At 42.3% G+C, this 25,145-nt stretch overlaps 1 protein-coding gene across 1 annotated transcript in view; it reads left to right on the forward strand.

Moving 5' to 3' along the window:
• Nucleotides 1-25,145, forward strand: part of grb2b (growth factor receptor-bound protein 2b) — a 39,453-nt gene that overhangs the window by 6,080 nt on the left and 8,228 nt on the right. The window contains exon 3 of the mRNA XM_071912275.2: nucleotides 24,766-24,863. Coding sequence (XP_071768376.1) covers nucleotides 24,766-24,863 — 98 coding nt within the window. The remainder of the gene's footprint in view (nucleotides 1-24,765; nucleotides 24,864-25,145) is intronic.

Consider the following 25,145-nt stretch of genomic DNA (forward strand, 5'->3'; position numbering starts at 1 on the left):
ATACATAGGCACAATGTTTTTCTATGATTATAATTGTTCTAATCATTTTGTTGAAAGAGAGAAATAGAGAAATAGAGAATTGCCATTTTCGGACTACATAGTCAACACAGATTAAACATTACACAGGGCACCTTCCATTGCTACTGCACAGAATACGTCAAAACACTCCTACAGAGCTGTGCTTGTACTGAGATCTTTTATCAGAATTATGAAAAAAGATGTTATTAATTTAAAGAAAAAAGGGCTGAATTTTTTTCTGTGATAATTCTATAAAATATTTGTTACCTAAAACCTTAGTTATTTTGGCTTATTAGCCTAAATTGAACTTGTCATTACCCCATACATTTGGCATGTCATTGCTCTCAATTCTTAAATTTTTTTCCTTTTTTTTGCAAAATTCTGTTAAGACACTTTCCACCTTCTTTCTGTCAAAACAAGCCATCTCGGTAACCCCTTTACTGCTACCCACTCATCACTGTTACAGATACATCCCATCTTTCTGTTTAACCATGCTGCTGATCACTTACCATGCTGTGGTCACCACAAGTGTACAGCAAAAAGATGATGAATGTGTTCTTTGGCGAATGTCACTGCTCCACATATGCCTGAATTTTAAATTTGTCTCAAGTAAATATTAATAATTGGTGCCTAACTAACTTGCCAGTCAAGTGGCTAGTTGACTCTCAGCATGTTATTGGACATCATCAGCTGTTATAGATGTGTAATCAGCAATTATTTCTTGCAGTGAAACTCTCCACAAAATAAACTCACTTCTCTCTTGTCACTCATAAAAGGAGACCTAAATTTTATGAACTATTTAATCGGTTCATGTCTCAAACATCAAAACAACATATTAAGAAAATATATCCTTTCTAAGAAATAACTCATTAAATATCAGATTAAATATGCAGAACCTCAATCCAACAAACACTTACTGATAGATTTGATCAGTAATACATATACACAGTTAATTAGTGCTCTGAGAAATGATAAATTGTCTCCCTTTTTTGTGGGGAGAGGTACACTTGGTACTCTGCCATCGACCCGGCAGTGAGATCCGGAATAGGGCCACAGCCTTCCAAGCCGACCCACAGCCGGGACGGTCAGAAAACTCCTCATCGGTTTTTGGATGAAAGGAACAAAAATGTACAGTGTTGCTGTTGAAAGGCATTAATGTTACACAGCAAAACATACATCTACAGTGTATTTATTCTGCCATATTCATTTACAGCATCAATGCTAGCAGCTAGTGTGGGTTGCCATTATCAAAGCAAGTTAGCTAGTTGCTAATATCAGTGGTAAGTTACTACAAGCAGCCTAACAAGCTAGCAGCCCCTAAAGCCTTAAATGCATTTTTAACAACGAAATGGTTAATCTGAATACAATAACAATGTTTTAATAATAATTTATGTCACACAAGCTATATTCATGATATAAACATGATGGTCCACTTTCATTTGTTTGAATTCGGACTATCGCCAGCACCAGGCACTTCGTCATATGCCTACAAACTCATTTTACATCACATAATATGTTAAGAACTGGTTGATGCTTCACATGGAAAATGACTGGATGCATTGGAGTTGCACGCTACCTGAAATTCAAAACAGTACGTACAGCGTCACAGCACCTCTGTCCAGGGTTGACTAATCAAAGTGGTGCCGGAATTATTGGCCGATTATGGTGGGGTTGTTTTTTCTTGTTGAGGGGTGTGGGTTAGGGGCCCCTCTTTCTCTTACAGGCCTAGTTTTAGAATGGACACAAATCACCATCATCGGTCATTTTGGCAACACTTATGCCAGTGGGGAACACAAGTGCACTTCCTCAAGAGCTACCAAAAATGTCAAAGCATTAAGGGTTATTTCTGGGCAGAGACAGAAACCTAAATGGGGAAGGAAAGCTTGTGTGATGGTTGCCTCCTCTGGCGCTGTCCACATTTCAGATGAATCATTTGTTGGCTGCTTTGTCCACAGGAGCAGTTAACTTTTTGAGTCAGAATGAATTGGCATGACGTTCGCCACAGTCGCAAATACCATCCCCCGCTCCTTTTCTTTAGCCTTCTTTATTCTCTGTTTTCCTCTTTTCTGTTTCTCCACTCAGTGCTCATAGAGCAGTCTCATGTCTGAACGTTGCCCCCCAGGTAACCTATGAGAGACAGGATGGAACAGGCTCCTCTCATTCTCCCTGACTCGCTCATTCGCTCAGACATACTCACACATAGGTGGACCCATGTCACCCCACACTTAAAACTAGGGCAGCAACTAACGATCATTTTGGTAATTGATTAATCGAGCGACAGTTTTTTAAATTAATCTAACAATTATTTTCTTAGTTCGATTTGTCATAACAAAAAGAAAAATGAATCTAGCAGTTCACAATTCAAAGCTTTATTGAGTTGTCATGTCTTTGAGGAGCAGCTGGAGGATGCTGCTAAAGGAGGAGAAAGTTATTCATATACCTTGGTTTGTTACTCGAAAGAAAATGTACTACTTTCACTTAAGTCCTTTTCCTTAGCTTTATGTATTTGAGTGTTTTACCTTAATTCAAAAGCCCCTACGTGTAGAGTATTTATCTCAATATAGCATTCTCAAATTAATTTTGATAGCATAGCACAATGGCTGTAGAAAAATGAGACCATCACAGTGTAAATTGGTTAATTCTATGTGTTGCTCTCTCTGTGTTTGTTGTATTTGTCCCCGGGTAAGATTTGGTGCAAAATGTGCACGAAGATGGAGCCTCAACCAAAACAGAAAGAGGGCTCATTTTTAATTGCTTTACTTGTTCGTATGGAAACAAATACACAAACAAGTACAGATGCTGTCCAGTCCCACAGCACCTAGCTAGCTGTGCAGCATCAAGTGTTGCTGTAGTTGAGGTTACTGCGGGTCTTTATGTAGATGTAGGCCTAGTTATCTAGATGTGAGTGGGCCTTTATCCTAGTTTTAGTTTGCATGCTATACCCCAGCAGCTGGAGTAGTAAAAAGCCTTCCTGAGATGGAGTAGTGTTGTCTGCCCTTGCTTCCATCACCAGTGTTGTCTGTCTGCTGATACCAATACTAAACAGCTCTGCTCTTCAGACAAGAGGTTCCTCTCACGAGAGGCCAGGCCTGTGTTAAGGCTTTGTTCATTCAAAGCAACCGTAAGCGTCTCAACAGAAGCAGCAACACTGAGAGATGGTGGCTCCTTTGCTACCCCTAACCACGCAGTCTGTCATACAGGAGCATCTGTTGTTAGGTTCCCTTGTGTTTTTCAAACAATGTGCTGCCTATGTGCGATGGACTGTATGAAGGCACAATGCAGGTTTGTGGGTGAGGGCTGCAGCCACTGTGAAATGTCTGTGCTCCATCTGAACAAGAACTGCTGGCAGTCTTTTCTCACAACGCTGATAGTCAAGGGTGTGTACTGTGAAGGCACATGTTGGCAATTTAGCTGGTTCAGTTTCATGATGATCCGGAAGATGATGGTGGTGATGATCACTAATCTCCATATGTCCAGATATCTGTTCATTAAAAAGGGGATTTAAGGTTTCAGAGCAGCAAAATCAGGCTTTTTAGGTTTTATACACACTTAGGCCAAGTTCACCTTAAAATATTAGGCACATGGCCAAAGCTCATGCCAGAAAAGACCTTTTGCATAAGCACTTATCTGAAGCTCTGCCATTGAAGGGATGAAAGGGTTGGTTTGGGACATGATAGCCTGGCATGTAGACCCATTTAATCATTGTGAAATGTGTATATGTCAGCTTTTGTTGAGTGTCACTATACCCATGATGATTGACAGTGAATAGGAAATGTTCTGTTAATCCAGAAATTAGTATTTTATCTTTTGAGATGATGTAATCTCTGTTCAAGCTCTGTTCTCTTTCTCCAATACTGATTTCTCTTATCAGAAGCTAGGTTTAACATCAAACAGATATAAACGTCAAGTTCTTGAATTTTGTCCAGTGACCCCAAAGTAATGCTCCGTTTCTTATATTATTCTGTAAAAGTAATAGATTGAATCGGTACCTACAATTGCCAATACTCAAAGTTTACTACTTTGAGTCATTATCAGCAGTGAAAAAGCACTATGGTGCATCCCCACTCTATTCCCTCTGCTGGAACGGTGAGAGCAGGTGATGTGTGTAAATCTGACAGCAGTCATTTGGATTATATTTGGCTTACTGATCTCTCACTAGATTGCCAGTCTTGAATAATTAAGGAGTTCTTTCGTTCTACTGGACCTGGTGTGAGTAGCTGTCCCTGATTCACACATGACTTTTTTTTGTGAAGGCAATTATTGCCCTGCTAGAGGGCATTTGTGGTTGTTATTGTCTCTTCCTAAAATTGATTTACAGATACTCTGCATCGTACATCATTAAGCTAGCAGTGTTAGTGGTTGTGTGTGTGTATGTGAAATATCTTGCAATATGTGTACAAGAAATCTGTTAACCTATATCTGTCAACCATGGCTAACCACTGACTATTACAGACCGTTATACTTTGACCTTACCCCATTGTCTGATCTCACCTGTGTAACTAGAGTATAGTCCTACAAATGCTTTCACATTATTTTGATCATTTGGGACACAGTCAGTGTGTTCCATAACTCCCGGCCAGCAAGCTAGCGCTCTACCTCTTCTCTGTGACTCACACAGCTGATTGACCAGACCAGGCTCCTCTCTAATTTGCAGCCCTGACTCATACACCAACATTTAGCCCTCTCATTTGCCAGTTCATGTGTAGTGAAGCAGACGGTCACATTTTGACAGAGGCTCAAACCCTTCACCAAGTCTTTTTCCCTGTGAAAGACTTAACTTGTTTTAAGCAACAGTGCATTTTCCCCCAAGGCATGGCAATGTCCTTTGATGTCCTTACAAACAAAATGATTGCTGTTATATTTGGGTGCATGTGCTTCTGTACGACATTGCCTTTGCTGCTTATCAGTAAATGGCACACAGAGCTGTTGCGACTACCTTCCTGTTTTTATCTTAACAGACAGTTCAAGTTGTTTAACAGTTCTAACTTCTCTGTTAATCTGATAACACGCAGCAGCCTTCGTTACTCCTCAGTCTTCATTTTGGGATTTAGAATAAAAAGCTGGACAGTGTTTAGGCATTGGTTTATATGTAGATATCTTATAGTGCAAATGTACAGTGTGTGGGCCTGTAATGAAAAAAAAAATGTGCATAATGCAGACTAGCTTAGTTTCACAATGTGTCATGTGATTTCCCATCATGTGTAGACAAAAAAAGGGGAAGGTGCCATTATTGGTTAGATAGTGTTTCTAAAAATTGTTTGTTGGATCCATTATGCTAGTCTTACGAACCCATGTATGATATTGTTTGTTGTTGTTTTTAATGCCTGCTTTAATAAAGGGCCAAGTCTCAATTTTGAGTAACATCAGAAGTTGATACTGTTAAGCAGTGAGGCTTGCTTACATTGCCACTTGATGCATTTTATTGAGTTTTAAGTGTGCTCCTGAGATGCACCAGTGAGGGGGAAAAAATCTGTTTGACGTCCCATTCTTGAATTGGGTTATATTTACATCCGTTTTGACGATCATGACTGCAGCATTTTCTTTTTAAAATTAGCATGGTGAAAATGCCATTACTATAACAAGTTTAAAATGTGTGAGAACCTTGGTTACATGGCCCATCATCAATGCATTTGGACAGAGCAGCGCAACACAAAAAATCAATGAATGGTAAAATCTCTGCTTTATTTGCCCTAGATGTTTATAATCAGGTACCCAGTGTCAAAGGGCAGGCCATATGTGGTAGCTGTTTCATCATTACAGCGGCCTCAAGCTCAAGCAGAAGCCCATGTCATATGAGCCACAAAACCAGTTGCATCCATACATCCATTTTACAGGCACACATTGTTTTTGTGAAATTGAAATGCTGTCAGTTCACAGTAATTTGTTTACATAATTATGTTTTGTTAATGGCTACTGTACATTCACTTATCCATCACCTAAAACACTTAATTTCTTGGATGATTAGGGAGATATGTCTTTATTCATGTGTCATGTGTTCCACTGGGCTCACATATATCAATGTGTCTCTTTTCTGTCATAAATAAGTATTTCTAAGTAGGGCTGGGCAATAATTGAATTTTATTGTTTATCGTCTCTTTCAACAGAATCATATTGTGATGACATAATGATAAAATTATTGTGATACACTAGTCTGGATGGAAAAGCAAGTACTAATTAAAATTACAACAAATTAGGGAATATTATCATTTGAGTCCTATCATACTTTATATTGCTGTGCATTTCAGTGTGACAAAAATAAATTTGATGGCGTAACGTGATTTTTGTCAGCAGATATATCTCTATCGATATATCAATATCAAAATAATTTCTTGCGATTATTGTGGAATTTTGTCCATATTACCTAGCGCTATTTCTAAGCAGTGACAGGCCCTCTTCTGAACCATGTTGTCGTTGGATCAATGCTGCAGGGAAATCAACTGTTTTCTTTCTGATTGCTGCAAGTTATCAGTCCATCGTCATGGTTTAGTGAACCAGCCATGCTATGCTAGCTAAGCCAAGTCTCATTTTGCTCCAGTTTCTGTGTCATAAAGCAGCTCTAGAGGCAAAGGAGCAGGCATGCCGAGGCCACAACAGAGTCTGGCCATTGCCCTGAGCACTATGCGCTTGCTCTCATTTCCTCCTTAAATAAATAAAGATTAACAGCCCTGCTGGCTGGCAGTTTTAGCTCCCGTCAACAGATCTTTGAACCCGGCCTGTCTAGCATGATCTAAGATCCGCCTCTCCACTTCACTCCTTCTGCAAACCACTGGCTCCAAACTGGGAAGTATTTGTTGCGCAAACTCCATTGCAGTCATTGTGCATTCTGTGGGGCAGAATCAATATTATAATGCATTTATGGGTAGAACAGTATGCCCTAAATAATGGCTAGGCCTATTTACGTTGTCCTTGTGTACTTGGGCTAATCTCGTAGTTCTAGTAGTACTGCCTCCCATTTCACAGAACCTTTGCTAAACTGTTGTGTTAAGTCTCTTCCTCCTGGTTCAGCCTCAGAGTGCTGGAGGAGACTAAATGTTCACACAGACACCAGTGTGTCCTTGTGTCTGTGTGTGTGTATGTGTGCTTATGTGCATGCCACAGCCTAGCTGCTTTCACATCCTGTTTGGTGTGTCTTCCACCCCCAGCAGCTTCCTGTCTCTACATAGTAAAGTCCCTCCATTCTGCACTCGCCACCTACAACACTGCAGCACTGAATTTACATAGGGGAGCATGACATTTGGCAAACCTTTCCCTCCGACATAGAGACCCATGGTTAAGTTAGAATAGAACAGAATTGAATGGTCACACTTAATTGAGAGAATTATCAGCCGTCAGCAAGAGCTCAAGATCTCTCCAGTCACCCTGCCTCAGTCTGTTTCTCTCTTTCTCTCTCACTCTATTTTTGTTCCTATTTAGGTGCTGTTTTATTGCTTTATTGTTTTATTGTCTTTTCAACTGTCTTTTCTGTCTGTAACTTGATCTAGGCCTTTTATCCCCAGAGGAGGATGAAGCTTTTAGCCAGTTACTCCAACACTTTCTCTTAAGCCCCCCTCCACCTCCCCGATTAATCGCTCCCTTATCGCCTATTAGTGCTCCATCCCCTTGCGCAGGTATCGATTGTACCTCCCTGTCCGATTTACCACCGAGGGGAAGCAGAGTGGTATCAGCACTGCCTCTGCCGCCCTCTCATGCCCGATTGGCTCTTGTTCTCCCAAATCTTCTTAGGAAGACTGGTGAATGCCTCAGGCATCTTTACTGCTGCCGAGGTCTTCTCTCCCAACTCCAGATCCAGATCCCACTGTTTAATTTTTCCTGTCCTTCTGCAGAGTTCCATATACTTTTTGAGTTGACGTCAGCAGCAATTTTCTGTTGATTTCTGGGCCGTCTGTGTAAAACAGCAGTGTAATGAGTATGTGGAGCTAAGAAGGATCATTAAAGTCCCACTATGTTGCTCATTGTGCAGTTTTTGATATGGCTGAGACTCTCCCCCAGTTACGCAGCCAGAGGCAGCCTGGTAGGATCTCACTGTGAGTCTAAGAGACTGTGTGTGTGTGTGTGTGTGTGTGTGTGTGTGTGTGTGTTCAGTTCACATTTGCACAGGAGATGACTAGTAGACTATTTTCTAATTAAATGCTGAATCTCCAGAGGGGAAGCTTAGATAAGTCAATTTCTCTGACTGTTTTTCTCTCTTCTTTCCTGTGTCTGATTAAAACCAATGTGACCCTGTTAAGTAACAAAGGACTTTTCCAGAAATTTGCTGTGGAATATCTAGGGCTTGGGATGCAGCAATTAACTGGTGGATTGTTTGTGTAAGGGATAGCATCCCAGCCTTGTATTAACCAAAAAAGCACCTTAAATCAGTAATGTGGGAGCATATTGTATACCTCAAAAATGACCAGAGGGTTGTTGAAGAAGACTAATATACAATTTGCAAAACATGCTGATGAAAAATGGTTGCTGGGTCAAATATATCCAACTTGGTACAGCATCTTCAACATCACCATCCATTCTTGCATACTCATGTCAAGAAAAGGAAAAAAAACAAAGTCAAAGCATGATTAGCTTGGTGACAAGTTGCGTCATGAAACGTTAAGCTGGTAGGGGCTTAAATCTAGAAGTGTCACGTAGAATGAAGTAGCTCTGAGATAAGAGTTGGGCTTTCAATGTAATGTAATCCAACGCTGACAAAGCAAGAATGAGAGTACTGCAGCGTCCATCCGTTACTTTGCATTTTAAAAAACTCACTAAAACAGCATGTAACCTCAAAACAAAGTTAAAGTATTCCGTGTCTCCTCATCAAGCCGCCTACCAGTCATAGCAGGGCTGTCTGTGTGAGTCATGAAAAGTCATTCAGTGCGATCATTTACTTCCTCTTTGCTCATCTGTATTAGGAAATATAGGCTAAGTGTAAAAGACTAACCTATTACACTAGATCTAATTCATTATTTTTGTTTACAAAGGGCAGGTACTGTATTATTACTTTTTCTTCTATCATTTCTTTGTAGAACCAAAACAAATGTTGTGGGGGAAAAAACAGCCTTTTATTATAAAATGCACATTTGATTTTCCCCATTCTTACTGTTGTAAAAATAGATACCCGCTTAATGATCATAAAACCATGATTTTTCCTATAATTGTACCATCAAATTCTCACATCGTTGCATCCCGAGGGACCACTACGTGTGTTATATTTCCTCCATTCTGTTGTGAGGACTTTAACACTTTGGCTTTCCCTTTACAGCCCTTGTAGAGTGTTGTTGTGTACCATGTACGTTTAAATGGCTTGTCATGAGTCAAGCAATTGCCAATAAGACAAGAGTTAAGAGGTGGAAGCGTGTGGTCTCATGATGTCCCTTAGCAGGAGGAGTGACACCACCACCAATGTGCCGCTGTCACCAGTGCCCAAGGAAGGACATGTGGAAACTGCAAATATTGCCTTAGCTTGGTAATGGAGCAAAGTGTGTTTGCATGTGAGCCCTTTCTGCCTTTCTCTTTTTTAGTATTTGTGCTGTTGTGTGTGTCTGTGTATCTTTGAGGCATCTGCTCCAAGTCAGACTGTCAACAGGCGGCGGCAGGCCGGGCGGCCTGACACTGATTTGTCCCGGCAACCACCTACTCTGGCCAAAGAGCCGCTCAACAGGGCAAGGCTTCATGTGTCAACACACAGGCCTGCTGCTGATGCTGTAGCCGAAACGACCCTCTTAGACTGACACTCTCTCCCTCTCCCCCTCCCCCTCCCCCTCTCTCCCTTTCTCACACTCTCTCTCTGCCTCGCTCTGTTTCTGGCCTTGCTTGCTTACAGCTTGTAATGCTCTCTGCTCAGGGTCAGCGTAGACCTTATGCAAGGCGTAGGAGCAGCGTGGGTGGTTCCCATAGTTGAACATTACTGCGCTTGACAGAGTGCATAAGATTGTATGGTGGTTCTGTGTGTCCCTGGTAAAGGAAAGATAGCAGGGACATGATTTTTTTTTTGATTGATTGATTTTTGATTAATTGAATAATCACCTTCGGTTTTTTTTTAATCTACAACTCCAGGTCATTTCTAATGGAAGATAATGGTTTTCTTGCCTTGTTTTGATAGCATTCTTGATATTGTGATTTTGGTTCTGAGATGACGATTGGGTTTGTAGGAAAGCACTGAGGCAGTCACCTGGCTGTAGGATGGCTTGGAGCTGTAGGGGCCACATGATGTGTGTGTCTGTTTCACCCTCTCTCACAAGGCCGAAGTATGCCATCTTCATTTCTACCAATAATCAAAGTACATTGGTGGCTGACACCCATTTTAGGTAGCCGACATCAGCTGGCTTCAAATGTATTATACTTCAGTAGTTGCAGTTATACTACATACATCTTGTGTCCGTTTCCGGTGTCTTGCTTGCTTGCTTTCTTTCTTGCTTTCTTGCTTGCTTGCTTGCTTACTCTGTTTTGTTCCCTTTCTTTCTCTCTCTACCAGAGAGCTTAAGACATCACACTGTCCTGCCTCAGTAACTGAAGGCCTTTCAGCTTGTGGCTTATCATCATCACTACCATCATATCACCATCATGACCTTCATTACAGCTACCACTCTCTCTCATCACTAGCCAGAGACTAGAATGGTACTGCTGTGCATAGGATAAGTAGACACCCAAACACACAGAGAGGCGACAGCGAGTGTGTGAGTGCGAGTAAGGAGGTAGGCCGTGGCACCACAGACACGCTCTCTAATTCAGTAATCTGACGTGGGCAGGCTGTGTGGCTCATTAAATCAGCCCTCTAAAGCAGGGATTAGGACGGCCCGAGTCTTTTTGATCACCGCCTCTGGACATAAACATCTCTAGTAGATGTTGTCACTGTTGCACTCAGTCCATGACTTCTTCCTCTCTCTCACACACATTGTCTCAATCACATTGTCACAAACTAGCAGGCCTGCACACTAGACTCTGTCTCTCTATCACTCTTATTCTCTTCCTGACTAATCTGTTTGTCTTGATCTGCAACTCATTTCAGTCACATGTTTATTCATCGAGTCTTTTTGTTGTTTTGTTTTGTCACTTGTATTTGCTGTACACACCTCCTCTTCATTCTTCCTGATATCTTGGGAGGAATAAAGGGGGGTGTTAAGGAAAGAATATTTTGATGCCACTCAACGCGGATGTTGCATATAATGGGCACAAAAAGAAAATTTTGGCAGCAGGGTGGAGTACTGTTAAGGCCCTGACACACCAAACCGACTTCAAAGAACCAGTGGCGACGAAGGCCGACTGTTGCGTCGCCTCACGTCGCCTGTGTCTGGTCCAAAAAGTTGCACTTGAACACACCGCAAAGACTACACCCGACGGCCAACTAGCACGTACGTTCTGCGCCTGCGTGAGGGGAAATAACTCTCCATACCTTATGTCTGATAAGAAGTTGCAAATGGCACTGGCGTTGTCAGCCCTTGGTCTTTTGGTTGTGGAAGAAGAAAGGAAGAGGCGGAGGCGAAAAATAAGGAGAAACCGCACTAAATGGGTGAAATCATGAATAACGTTACTCCAGGGACAGGCTCAAGGGGCTTTCCCGAACCTGTCTCGAGAGCTGGAGATAAATGAAACCTCCGATTTTAAAAATTTCGCTCGGCTCTTTCCTGTTCAGTTCCACATGTTGAAGGAATTTATCAGTCCAATCATCCAGAGGCAAAACACGAACTACTAATCAGAGTGATCTCTCTCACCGACGGCTCCGACGCCGATTCAACATGCTCAATCGGCCGAAAAGACGCCGACAGGGTCTGACTAGTGCCGACGGTGCGGGACACACCGCAAAAACTAGGGACACCGACGCTTACCGACGGCCCGACGTTGGCCGACGGCCGACCGTCGGCCTGGTGTGTCAGGGCCTTTAGGGAGACCCTGCTTCAGCGAGAAAGTCTGGGTGACCTCCCTGTGGAGGGGGGCAAGCAGAAAGACAAATCTCTCTTGCAGGGAATCAATGGAGTATCACAAAAATGAATTTAGCTCGCTGGCTACCACTGATGAAGGACTGTATACTCCACAGAATAAAACGCAGCTAGCTTGGCTGCTCTGAAAAAGAGATGCCCTCATTTTGTGTTATTTACCCTTGAGGAGTTTTCCTAAGCTGATCACAAGGAGAGTGATTCTTCAGAACTGGTTCCCTGTCTCATTCTTTTTCTCTCTCCCTCTTTTTCTGTCTCTTGTGCTTTCTGTCTCTCTTTTGCTGTTCTTTTCTCTTTGTCACTTTTTCTCTCGTTTTCTTTTTTCACTTTTCTCCCTCTCTCTCTCTTTTACCTTCCTTTCTGTACCAGAGTGTTGAGTCAGAGAGCTGTAATTAGGACTCTCTTTCTCATCTTCACATCTCACCCCCTCCTTATGTACCATAAAGAGAGTGACAGCTGTATTTAAACCAGTTATCATTCTCTCTCTGGTGGATTTTTTCTTCTTCCCCATTCTCCCCCAGTATATGAGGGAAACGTACCCCAAAAATTCACTCTTCCCAACACTGATTTGCCAGTATTTAGTACATGCAAAACACATGACTGATGATGATCATGGTGACCTACTTTCTGTGACATAACTGAGTAGGTGATGGATCATCACCCTTTGCCTCACATAGTCGTCAGCTTGTGTTTCTTGTGGGAAGCGCTGTGCGTCAGTGTGAGCAGTCTCTTGTCTGCAGAGAAGCAGATGCATTCTCCACGGTGGCGGTTGGTTGGCCCGTTCCCCCACGGAGCAGCTGCGATAGGCATCGGTCAGCTCCAAGCCCATGCCTAATGCCATACAACTATAACAGTTGTCCCTAAATACGCACGTGGCCTAAGCTGTCACATCTGTTTACCGCACAACAGATTTGGTCTCTTTTCGCCGGAGCTTGAGTCAAATTAAAACAAGATGAGCACTGGAATGAGAATTCCAGCTGCGATGAACAACATCACGTAGGAGAGGATCGCCACCCGCCTCTGTCAAATTGATGTAGAGGGAATGAAGGAGGAGGGAGGGATTGGGGCAAGGCCAAAAATATCCTTCCGTATCACTTATCACAGTTGCGCTGTTAATTAGAGTTTACCACCCATCTAGTTTGGCCGTTGGGTCCATCATCTTCAGTATGTCAGTGTTTCAGTGGGGAAGTTATTATGACTCAGTGTTCGGGTTTGTCAGGTTGTCTTCCCATAATAAAGAGTCAAATATAACTGTTGGATTGCCTGTTGCCTCCTATCTCTGCCATCAGCAAGCTTTATTTGGAACTGTTTTTCCTCAGAGACAGGAATTTAGCCTTGGTACATCAGTCCCAACACGGGTAGAGACTTGATACAATGCTTCCTCTCATTTTTTGCTCTTTGATCATATTTAATATAACTGGATTCCTTTGTTTTCCATTTTTTCTTTATTTCTCCTACATAATTTGCTCAATCTCATTATTTGTCTTATGTAGCTCATTATAGAAATGGTATCATAATTTGTACAAATTAATCCTTTTACAATAGCTCAATAATTTGTATGTTAACAGCGTAATTACAACATTATTACCATGATGACTACATCTTGAATCAGTGAATACATTAACATGCATGGAGGGTTAAGGTTTACAAGCAACATTGATACCCTGCGATAAAGTATCCTTGTTAGCATGAATAAACTAATAAACAGAATGTTCCTGTTCACCTGGGATGTCCCACCCACAGATAGAGCAGTTCGCCAGCAAAAAGTAAGTATGAAAAGATGCAGCTGCCAGTTTCCCCTCCCTGTTTGACTGAGCAATAGTAGGTTACTTCTCATACAGGGAAAGAATTGATGATCCCAATAGTAATGGGAAGAACTGCTCACTGCCATGTTTTTTTGAGCGAGAGTCTGAGCTTGCACATACAGGACAGAACAGGAGTAAGATGTTTACATGCCATAATAGCCCGTTTAGTATCAGAGTAAGCCAGGCATTTTAACCAGATTTTTCATAATCAGAATATGAGTTTAACTGAGTTATTCTAACCACATTATGACATTTACATCTGTCAACCCAAAACCAGGTTACTTGAGTAAACACTTTGAGAATGGAATTCTCCGTGCATGTTAACATGGTCTCTTCTAACTTTATTCTCCTGTATACCAGTGGTTCCCAACTTGGGGTCTGGACCACTGATGAGGTTGGGATATTTTTGCAGGGTCAGAGATTATGTATGGAATCTGAAAAAATATTTCTAATACACAAATTCGTTGTGTTGTATTTTCAGCCTCAGGCTTTTTGCTATAATTAAGTAAAATGGCCTCAATATGGGAAATGTACCATTCTGTGTATTTACGCTTGAAAAAATGGGGGCGCTTCAATTTATTCTATTTTGCTATTTGTGCTATTTAAGAGTCGATGGCATTACAGGCACAGCGGAAGCCTTTGTCAGGCTTTGTGACGAACATGAGTCGTCTGCTGAGTGACCAACATTCACTCAGTCCCTTGGGGCGGAGGTGTAATGTGTGTTCAAGACTGGCAGCTGTGGGGTGTCGGGGAGGCTCCCCATGTGGTAATGGCCTTAAGCATTGTGTTAATTACAAGAGTGCTACAAGCTTTCATTTACTGGTAGCCAGTGTAATCTCTCCCTCCGTGTCTCTCCGAGTCTGGGTGGCACGCATCGTCAGAGCCTCCCTGGCTCCGGTCTGTGCTTATCCAAGTCTGCTGCTTCCCTGCTGGGAGCAAAGGAGGTCAAAGTCATTTAATGGCTTTTGTGTTTATTTATGTTTTTTGCATTTTGTCATGCAACCCAGAAACAGGGCTAAAAGCACAAGTGCCCGGGTCTCCGCCTCCACCCCCACCCCTGCCCTCGCTGTGAATTTATGGAGATCAGTGTCCATTTCTGTCAGCCTAGGCCTTGCATCTTTGTACTATACCACAAAGTACAGTACGCAGGGTATACAAAATCAGTACACCAATACATGTAATAATTCTGCACACTCATAACTCAGATACAGAGAATAGGCTTATTTATTCACCAACGTTTCGATAGGCAAGCTGTTCTCTGCATCGGAGTTATGTTTGTTAGTTTTTTTGTTCTGTTTTCTAGTGAACTACACCAACCATAATTCATTGCGCTTTTGATGCAGCGCCTGGTATTGGTCGCTTTTGCTCGTCAAACAGTCAGTGTTCCTTCAAGTTGTACTATGTCTGTGTCCACACAAACTGAGAGGCAAATGGTAATTCCTAGTCTCGCAAGCCAGATGAGTCTCGCGAGTTGATCGCATTGCAAGACACGTCAGGCCTCCCTCCCCGATATGAGGCTAGGAAGCAGAAACCCAAACAACAACGCTGCGCTCACTAAATGTCCATAAAAATGCAGCCAGAATATAATGTACTTACATATATGCACACACAGCTGGAAAAACATCAAGTCCATCATTATTTGAATCGATTGAATAGAGGAATAAAGAGCATTTCACACACAGACTCCCTCTGATGGATTTGAGCCTGCTTACTAGTGTCCGTATATGTTTACATTTTAGCTCCAGTTCACCCCCCTCTCTATGAGATGTTGATTTTCACTGTGTATATGTTATTATAAGTTATTTCAATGCACTACAGCACATTAAAGAGTGCATTATTTACATTTAATTTGCCTATTAAAGAAAAATGTGAATGTTAAAATCAGTTTTTGGCTCATTGTGTCTCCTAATCCATAAGTAATGCATATAATCATTTATGGAAGTAGTACAGAGACACTGTATAGTTTCTATCAATTCACTGCAGATTTCAGTCATATGCTGTATAATATTGATACTGATCCTTGACAATACCCAGCCGAAAGTACAGTATGGTGCATTCAAAAAAGACAAAAAAGAAGAGTTTGATGAAGATAGAAGATGAAAGTTTAGTGATCCCCGATTTCTACACTACAGTTTCATTCAAAGATTTCAGGGTCACAAGAGCCCCTAGACTGAGTCCTGATCTGAATCGGTTTGTCTGCAGTGTGAGATCTGGTGCTGCTGCAGGGGTCACCACAGCCGCCAACGTGTCAACATACCAGGCCTGACATTCCATTCCAACAGGGACATTCCACACAGTTGGCACTGACTCACATACACACACACGCACAGACACTTAGATGTGCTCAGGCTACACTTAGTAGTTTGTACAATCACAGGCCTTCTCTTGTTCTTTCTGTCTTCTGTATCTTTTTGGGATGTTAGCCAGTCCCACCTCATGGATATTTGCAGCAAGCAAGCTGCTAGCAATGACTGTGCTGTTAAGGACTGACCTAGCCATCCCCCTCCAGAAAGACTTTGAACTGTTGCCCCGAGGCTGCTTTTTCAAGGGTGTCTAAACTGCAAACTGAGATCTAAGGACTTCTTCATTCCTTTGGCCATAAATAGTTTTGGATTGGTCATGAAATAACTGGATTTGCACAATTTGAGATGACTTGTATAGCCTCTCATCTTTCTCACTTAATGTTGGCACATCACTAAGAATTGGATAGGCCAAGTTTGCCTTTTGCAGACCAGATTTTGTATGTGCGCTGTGAATTTGTTGCCTCACTGAATCATGAACCTCTTCTGATCTCTTTACTCTGGTATTATGATTGATGCCATCATGTGTCTGTCCTTCGTTGTAGAAGTTGTGTATCTTAACCATGCATGCAAACCAAATTTCTCCTTGTGGGTTAAGGATTTGAATTGAACTAAATTTAACAGAATGTTTTTATCCCCTCCCTGATCTGTGGTGTGCTGTTTGGGTTTCTTACACTTGTATTTCCTGTAAGCTTTGGCCCACTGGCTCTTCCTGCCAGTAGCTGACTGATACTTTGCAGGTGACATGGGACACAATTTTAATTGACCAGCCACTGTGGTCTAATTGGATAAATAAACAAATGTGTGTTTTTTGTCTTTGTTGTTGTTTGTTGTCCAAATGGACAGCGGAAGGGGCTCTAGCGGGTCCATTAACGGTGGTGGCAGACACAACAGGCTTTGGCCTCAGAGGTTCTGCTGAAGATTTAGACTGTCTATCTTTCTATCTGGCTGGCCTGCCTGGGGCTCAGATTAATTCACACTCCAGCGTAATCCACGCTCCTGATTCATGCCAATCCCCTGTGGATTGTGCATGCAGTGCGGACACGTGGTTTATTTAGCATCTCATCTTCTCAGCCCCCACCCCACCATCCCCCTCCCGATATCCCTCCATCCCTCTCTCCATCCCTTGTTAGGCAATACTTGGTAATTGGGGCCCTGTGCGGGCCCTATGCAGTAGTGACTTCCTCAGCATGTTAATTTCTATAATCCAGGTACTGATTGCTGTATACAGGGTTTTCCATGTGCCAGGGTCTTAGTTTTAGGTGGTCAGGAAAGGGAGAGGAATGAGTTCACTCTTATCTCTGCATAGTCATCACTAAGAGTTTTGTGTGTGTGTGTGTGTGTGTGTGTGTGTGTGTGTGTGTGTGTGTGTGTGTGAGACACGGAGGGGGTGGGGTGGGGGGGCAGTCAGCAGTGGCAGCTGTGGAGGAGATTATCCCTGGCCTGAACCTTAGCCTCTCAAATAGAAACTCCTACAACTATTGTGCCTCAGTCAGATTAAAAAGACAAAAAAATCTCTACAGAGAGAGAGGGAGGGAGGGAGGGAATGCAGTCCGTCCACAGAAGTGCAGTAGCACAATGCAGGCTTGGCTTGGAGCACAGAGAGGCAGAGCTAACTCAGGGACACAATGCTGCGGTTTTGTTCTCTCTGTATGTTAGAAAAAAAAACTGCCAACCAAGCAAATGTTTTATTTCTCTTTTTCCTCATGGACCGCAGCTCTTTCGGTTGTGTTTGAGAGGCCCCAGATAGACCTCTAAGCATTAAAATTGAAATCTCACTCCAAAGGCCTGTCTTAGCCAGCCATTTTCAAGGCTAGGTCTTGTATAATGTGGTTGCACAGACAGTACCCTGTTCGGAAGACTTGGCTGTATAAAATGAACTCCTATGTGGCTTCATATTACCTGATATAAAGATTTACAGCTTTATTGAGCAAGCAAAGTTCTCTCACTTTCTAATCTTGATAAACGGTTGTCAATTGAAGCTCCATGATGGAGGTCTAATCTTTGTACACAGGCTGAGCAAACGTCAACAAATTGGTTGCCACAACAAAATGGCATTTCTTCCCCTCACACTTCCCCTTCAACCTCTCGGGGCGTTTAGGTATGTTACCTAAACGCACAGTAACAGACATCACAGGACTTTTATCATCACAGACTGAGTAGTAAACGTTGGTTGGTACAAACTAGGGATGCACTGATCCATTATCCAGTATCACGGTCGGGTCAGTTCCCGGTGAATTTTGATGTATGGTATCTGCTACAGGTTGTCTGATCAACTTCATATCCATTTATCCATTTATATAAATTGACATAAAACATTTTTTTCCTAAACAAGCGTTGTCCACCACTTATAGCTGTGCGGCACATGGTTTGAATACAGCTGGGTAGCAGCCATGTCTGGAGTTACTTTAAATTGGAGACCGAAAGCAGTTAATTGTACTGTTTGCAATGCAAGTGTTTCGAGGGGTTGCAGCAGCAGAGCCAATTGTAATACTACTAAAAAAAAAATAACAGAGGACTGTTGAGTTTCTTGCATTGGATGACCAGCCCCTCTCAGCAGTGGAAAATGTGGGCTCTCGTTGTTTAATGGGGCATTAGGAGCTGCACTGTATTTTCCCCTCTTACCACTGTCTTTCAGAAACTGCCCTGCTACAACTGTACAGCAAAGTATGTGAACACCTCTTGGATTGAATTGCATGATTGCAAGATATGACCGCAGCTACTTTCACTACAGACATTTGGAGTCCAGCCTCATGTCACTGCTGCATTTCACTGTGTACTGGATTGATTCAAGCTTTTTACAGAGTGCAGTGTAAAAATATATTTTTTTTTAAAAATAGTGGGAAAAAAATAACCTACAAAAATAGTGGATCAGTACTCTGCTGGTAGATATTTAATAACTTGGATCGGTATATATTTATTTAAGGTTACTTGCATTGATTTGGACTGCCAGCACCTTGAGCGGTCTACCATGTTTGGAAAGGACTTCAGAGAGTCTGTCAGGCAGACTGTATTGTAGGGGGATAGTGTAATTTATTAACAGTGAACAGTGCAAGATGTAACGCTAGTCTGTTTGGTGAGTATATTATTATATTAACCAGGAAGCTGATTATTTCACTTTGTTTGACCACGATGGGCAGGAATTTCCACAGTTGCAGTAATTACTACTTGGAATTATAATGTGATATTTTATTCATCCACCCAAGGAAATTCTCTTTTTGTTTGCCTCCCTTGAGGGAGGTCAAACTGCAGGGTGAGCTTTTAAACAGCGCCCCTAGAGCTGGTGGGGATTCAAGGACACTTCAGCAGGGTGGATACCTACCAACACGGGGGGCTTGAACCCGGTCCTCAGAACGAAGCACAGTGTCTCTGACCTCATGGAAATCCAGCCACATGAGTACATTTGTACTGTTTGTTTTTGTCATGGCTCAATGCATCTGAGCTGCACTCTGGCTGAACTCAAACGCCAGTGTTCTGACTGTCCTGTGTGTGAAGTCTTAAGTTGGTTACATCTCATTGAGTGGCTGTTTCTGCGTTCCCTTTGACTCACCTTACACACCACCTCCCTTCCACCCACCACTGCCAAGACGCCCCCAGGGCAGGCACGCTCCGGTGTGGCCCACTCCTTGGATCTCTCTTATGCCAGCATACGTAGATCATGCAAATAAGTCGCACCGTCACATGCAGCTCATGCCTGTAAGCCCTGGGCACTGTTCTGGAGCCTCAAAACCGAGCCCTCCTGTGAGTCAGCAGTTACTACCAACTGAGCCAACTACTCACCGTGCTGAACTCCGACAGAGATGTACAGTATGGAGAGTGAGTGTGCTTGTGTGTGTGTGTGTGTGTGTGTGTGTGGCATCAGTGGAAAGGAACAGGGGGTCATTTGGAGTTCAGAGTGTCAGCCAGACATGTTGAGCACATACAGCCCAGAGGCCAAGGCTGCCTGATGCCCTTTGTTTCAGTCTTGGCTCAGGCAGCTCCACATGGACAAGCGTAAACACACACACCCCTCTGTGGCCCCTCCCATCTATCTACAAGTTACCTAAATATCTCTAACTCCACTGCGGTACACACAAGCATACACAGGCGCGCACACATACGCCCCTACCCCTACATCTCTGATTTCCATCTACCTACATTTTTGATCGCAGGCCACTCCCTCCTCCAGTAATGCTGGTCTTGTGCAGGGTGAGCAGCTGGGTAAGGCCAGTGACAGCTGGCATGCTGCAGGCTCACTGGAGCAGATCAACCCAGGCCACTCACACTGCACAGGGGCCAATTGGACAGCTGGGCTGGGCTGGGCTAGGGGGAAATTATAAATTTGGTGGAAAAGGATGTAGGAGGAGGAGAAAGATGGTGAGCTAGAAAAAAGAGGGACAGAGGAAAAAAATAATGTTTCTTGAGCCAGACATGCAACAGGGATTGTCAACAGTCTTGCTTTTCTTGTCTCTGATGTTTTCTGTTTATCTGTGTGCTGCTGTCTTTTGGCAAAAAATCCAGTGATGTTGCTGCATAAAGGATTTCCTGCCAGCCTGCCTGTCTTAGCCAGAAGTGTTTTTTTCTTTTTGCATTATGCAGATGAAATGTGATCAAAGACGGTGAAATGAGACGTTTCTCAACAAGCTTGACTCACGTAACTTCTGAGTAAAATTGACTCATCCCCTATTGCAGGATTCTGTCTCACTGGATGGGAAAGGTGAGATTAATTCTAGACCTGCTTCACTTCAAGCTGTTCAAAGATTCAGCTACATGACAGCTTGGTTTTGTGACACATGGATCAAGTCCTTTTCCTTTTCTTTTCCTGCTATTTGATTTTTAGGCTTAATACACTGCTGTGTGGTGCTTATGAGTTGGGCTGAGATCATGGGATTGGCCTAGGTTTTTTTTTTTTAATGTGTGATTCAAATGGGGACTGCATGAGTCAATGGTGTTGCTCAGTCTTCCTCTGAAATGTGTAAATGTCTAGATGTGTGAAGAGCATAAAGAAATTAAATATATTGTCACATAAGCCATAATATGTTAGTGTAAGCCTTTCAGCTGCTGTGTTGTGGATCAGGACTGGTCAGGGCCTGTTCTGTACTGTAGAGCACAGCCAGCCAAGCGTCCCCTGCTAGGGTACATGCTTACTCAAGAAGTGAATATGTTTATTAGTGTGGGGGGGGGGGGGGGGGGGGCGGGTTTACACCAAGAGCAGTCAATCTTATTAAATCAAACTCCTTAACCACTAGTCTGACAGCTCTAAGGCTGGTTTTATAACCCCTGTGGCCAAAAGCTTGTCTTGTCATGAGGAAGGGTTAAAGTGATGTATATTTCACCTTGTGCACATAAAGCACAAGGAGACATGGAGAAGAGTGAAGCATGTCCTGTAAACCCCTGACACACAACCTCATCAAGATGAGGAAGAACTTGTTTAAAGTTATTTGTTTTGCAATTTTTTAGTAATCATTTATTTTGTTTCTATTTTTATCATAAAGTTTGTGTGAATGTTCCATATAAAAAAAAGATACTTTTAGTATGATAGAATACCTTTATTTGCCAAATACTCAATTAACTGGACTGTTTATATTTTCAGCCAAACATAGGCATTCCCAGAAGGTTCTTTCATTCATAAACAATTTTTCAAATTGAATTACCAGAAAAAGATACCTTGATGTATACTGTTACCATAAAAAATTCAAAAAATATGGTGATATAAAATTTAGGCTATATCGCCCATCACTAGTAGCCACCATCACTAAGGTTTTGTTGAGACCTTCCATTCATTTGCAGTAAACGACACTTGAAATTGTTTAGAATGCAATAATTACATGAGGGTTTTTTTTTCCTCCAGCCATCCATTCATATTTTGAAGAGAATGAACCACAAATACATTAAGTGTTTCCAGTAGGACATCATTCCTGACATCAGGATCCATAACTCTGTTTGTAGAAATTTAGCATTCAGTTACCCACCCACAAGCAATGTACTACTCAAGAAGTGAATGTGGTTGTTATTGTGTTTGTGTGCCTGTGCGTCATTTGTATTTTTATCAAATTACAATAATACTTAAAGTGTGTCTGTGTTTGTTTTAGTAGGATATTTTTCAGTTTTGGCCAATTAAGTTTGTCAGTTAAGGAAAACATGAAAACATGTGGTTCAGGTGTTGCTAGTGTTTGCTGAAACTGAGGCCTCCTTGCGGTAATCACTGAGCTCTTTGTTTTCAAAGCTAGACTAGGTCTATGTTCACACTGCAGCTATGTTTTTCCCTCCTATGTGCAGGGATGCAAACTAGTCACCTTTAGGTGACAGTCACCTTTCTGATCCCAAAATAGGGCACTTAAGTGAATGATTTCTGAGTGGTTTTGTGTCTGCCCTGGTATCTGTCACCTTTTTCATTCTCCATGAGTTTGCATCCCTGTATGTGACACACATCTGATGTTTTTAGTGCAGGGTGAATAGAAAAAAAGAGACAACTGGTTTTCACATTTTTTTTTTTAATATTTGGGGAGATGCCTCCATTTAAAGAAAACTAGAGGGGACATGGCCGTATTTTGGGTGATAAACCCAGCAGTCACCCATTAGAACTGGGAAGATGAACCCACAGCTGTGGGGACCAGAGGTGCCTACAGTGTGAACGTAGTGTAGGTCATGTGACACCTACTGATGTGGTCTCTCTGTCTCTCTCTCTGTGTTAAACACATGCTGCCTTCATGTTCGGAAGTCGAAAGTACAACTTGCTATGCGTTCAAGTGGTTTTGGTCATGAATACCACAAATATGGACGCCTCGAAGACACTTGTGATTGTGCCTCTTTTATTCTTTGGTCACATCAAGGGAAATGCAGAACTATTTTGCGCTCCAACAGCATAATGCAGGAAAGGATGCACATTAGGTGTGAAATTGATGCTTTCTGAAGTTTGAGTCATAACATTAGCTTACTGAATGAGGCACGCCACTGCTGCCCTGTAGGTGTGTGTGTGTGGCAATGCGTGCGTAGGCTATCATGTATGAGAGGGAGAAGCCCAGGTGTGTGGGCTGTGTGTGTGTTCCATAGATCGTAAAATGTGTCCATGGGTTCCGCCATTGTTGAAACTACTTACACGCCCACTTTAATGTCATAAGTCGTGAAGTCTGAGAAAATTTTGACTTTCCCACTGGTGAATACATCGGCAGGTCCTTGAAACTCTTCTCGTAAACACACCTCTTGAAGGCACCAACAGTATGTGAAAATTGAACACAATATGCATGAAAATTGAACACACACTATGAACTATGAAGTGCTGTGGCGCTCGACATGAGGTGCTTGACTCTGTTTGTGGCAGCCTATCTTTAGCCTCTCACCTGGAGGCCTGCTGTGTGAGTGACAAGGGATGAGCTTAGGTTTTAGAAGTTGTACGCAATAGTAGAGTCCCATGTTTATTTGCTTCAGGTTACATTTGAAACCCCTCTGGTGTATCAGCAGCGACACGCACACCCACTCTGTCTTTTCATCTTTCTCTCTCTCTTCCCCACTCACTCCCTGGTGTGACATTAACCCACCCCCTTCCTTTTTCTCTCTCCCTCTCTACCCAGTGCCAACGCACAGCGCTCAGGAAGGATGTTGCGCACTCCTTTTCCTCCACAATACTTTTGTGTCCCTTTTTTCTTCTTTTTTTTTTTTTTTTAATAGCTTTGCCTTTTGTTTTTACACATTTAGAAACTGTCAACAGAATTGCAAGCACTTTGACAGCTCTTGGGCTATGAAGTATTCTGTAGTCATCACAAGTGTGTACCGAAGTTATGCCCCATCCATGACATATATGTGAAGGTGATTGTTCACATAGAAAGGCAAGAAATATGACAGTTAGCCAGAGTCCCATAGGCATAAAATAATCTGTTCTTTTAAGTTTTTATTTTACCTAGGTTAGTCTTGTTGAAATGAATATTACAATGAGCTCTAAATTGGTCGATCTGAACCATAAAAATCATAAGTCTGTTAACTCCAATGAATCAAAAGGCATATTGAGTGAAGAGGCATTCATTTGAGAAGGGCAATTTTTCCCCTCAAGTGGAAAAAATTAAAGTCACTTTCATGAGTGGGGGAATACACGGGGGCAGCTTTATGACTAAATCAACCGCTGCAGAGTAGAGGTTAATGTCTTTAGCAGGATCTATCTCTCTCATACACACACCCACATGTACACACATTTAAACTCACATTCATACACCCACGCTTAGACACACATTGCCGCACTGCTGCCCCACCACACCTGCAGAGGACCCATGCCATGTCAGACATGAACGCCCTCACAGCTGGCTCTTTGTCACTGATGCATACTGGTAGTAAATGAGTGAAGTCTTGACTGCCAAGAATTCGCCCCTCTTTGTAGCTGAAGGGTGGTCGCGTTCAGACATTATTTTTCTCTTTACTAATTGCAGCCAATCTTTGGCTTTTTTGAATTGTATTCTTTATAGTTTATTGGATTGCCTTTCCCCTCTGCTTAGTTTCCTAATTTCTTAGTACTTACCTTGCAGTTCTCTATCATACATGTTTCTTCTAAGGTCATAGGAATAGCTTGTCCTATCTACTGTCAGGGTACTACGGCTCTGACCCATGCACTGCATCAGCTAAACGCCTAAAATGTCAAATATAAATATAGAAATTTGTTTGTGTGTCTAAACCACATGATATCTTCGATACGTTGTTAGTAGAGCATTTGTTTTTTGCGTGGCACTGACACATGAATGACCTTCCTGTCTGTGTTGTCTTCACCAGGTATTAAACGAGGAGTGCGATCAGAACTGGTACAAGGCAGAGCTAAACGGGAAAGATGGCTTCATCCCCAAGAACTACATAGAGATGAAGGCCCATCCGTAAGTATTATGCATACCAGGCTCTCTAATGTCAAGCTTTTGGGGAAGTAGAAGTCTTCATACATTGGTGAAAGCTTACCAGACAATATGTCACATCTTGCTACTCTAATGCATCTGAGCTTTTCAAGAGTATTTCCAGTGAGTACAGCCCATTTCTTATGAAAAATGACATGGGCATTTTAAAGGGGGGGTATCCTAGGATGTGGCAATTCTTAGTATTTCTGGTGATTTTGGTACTTGGAGGTGTGAAGTAATCACAGTAAAAAAAAATAGAATCATGTT

This window comes from Centroberyx gerrardi, chromosome 7 (genome assembly GCF_048128805.1).
Source record: "Centroberyx gerrardi isolate f3 chromosome 7, fCenGer3.hap1.cur.20231027, whole genome shotgun sequence".
NCBI classification, from domain to species: Eukaryota; Metazoa; Chordata; class Actinopteri; order Beryciformes; family Berycidae; genus Centroberyx; species Centroberyx gerrardi.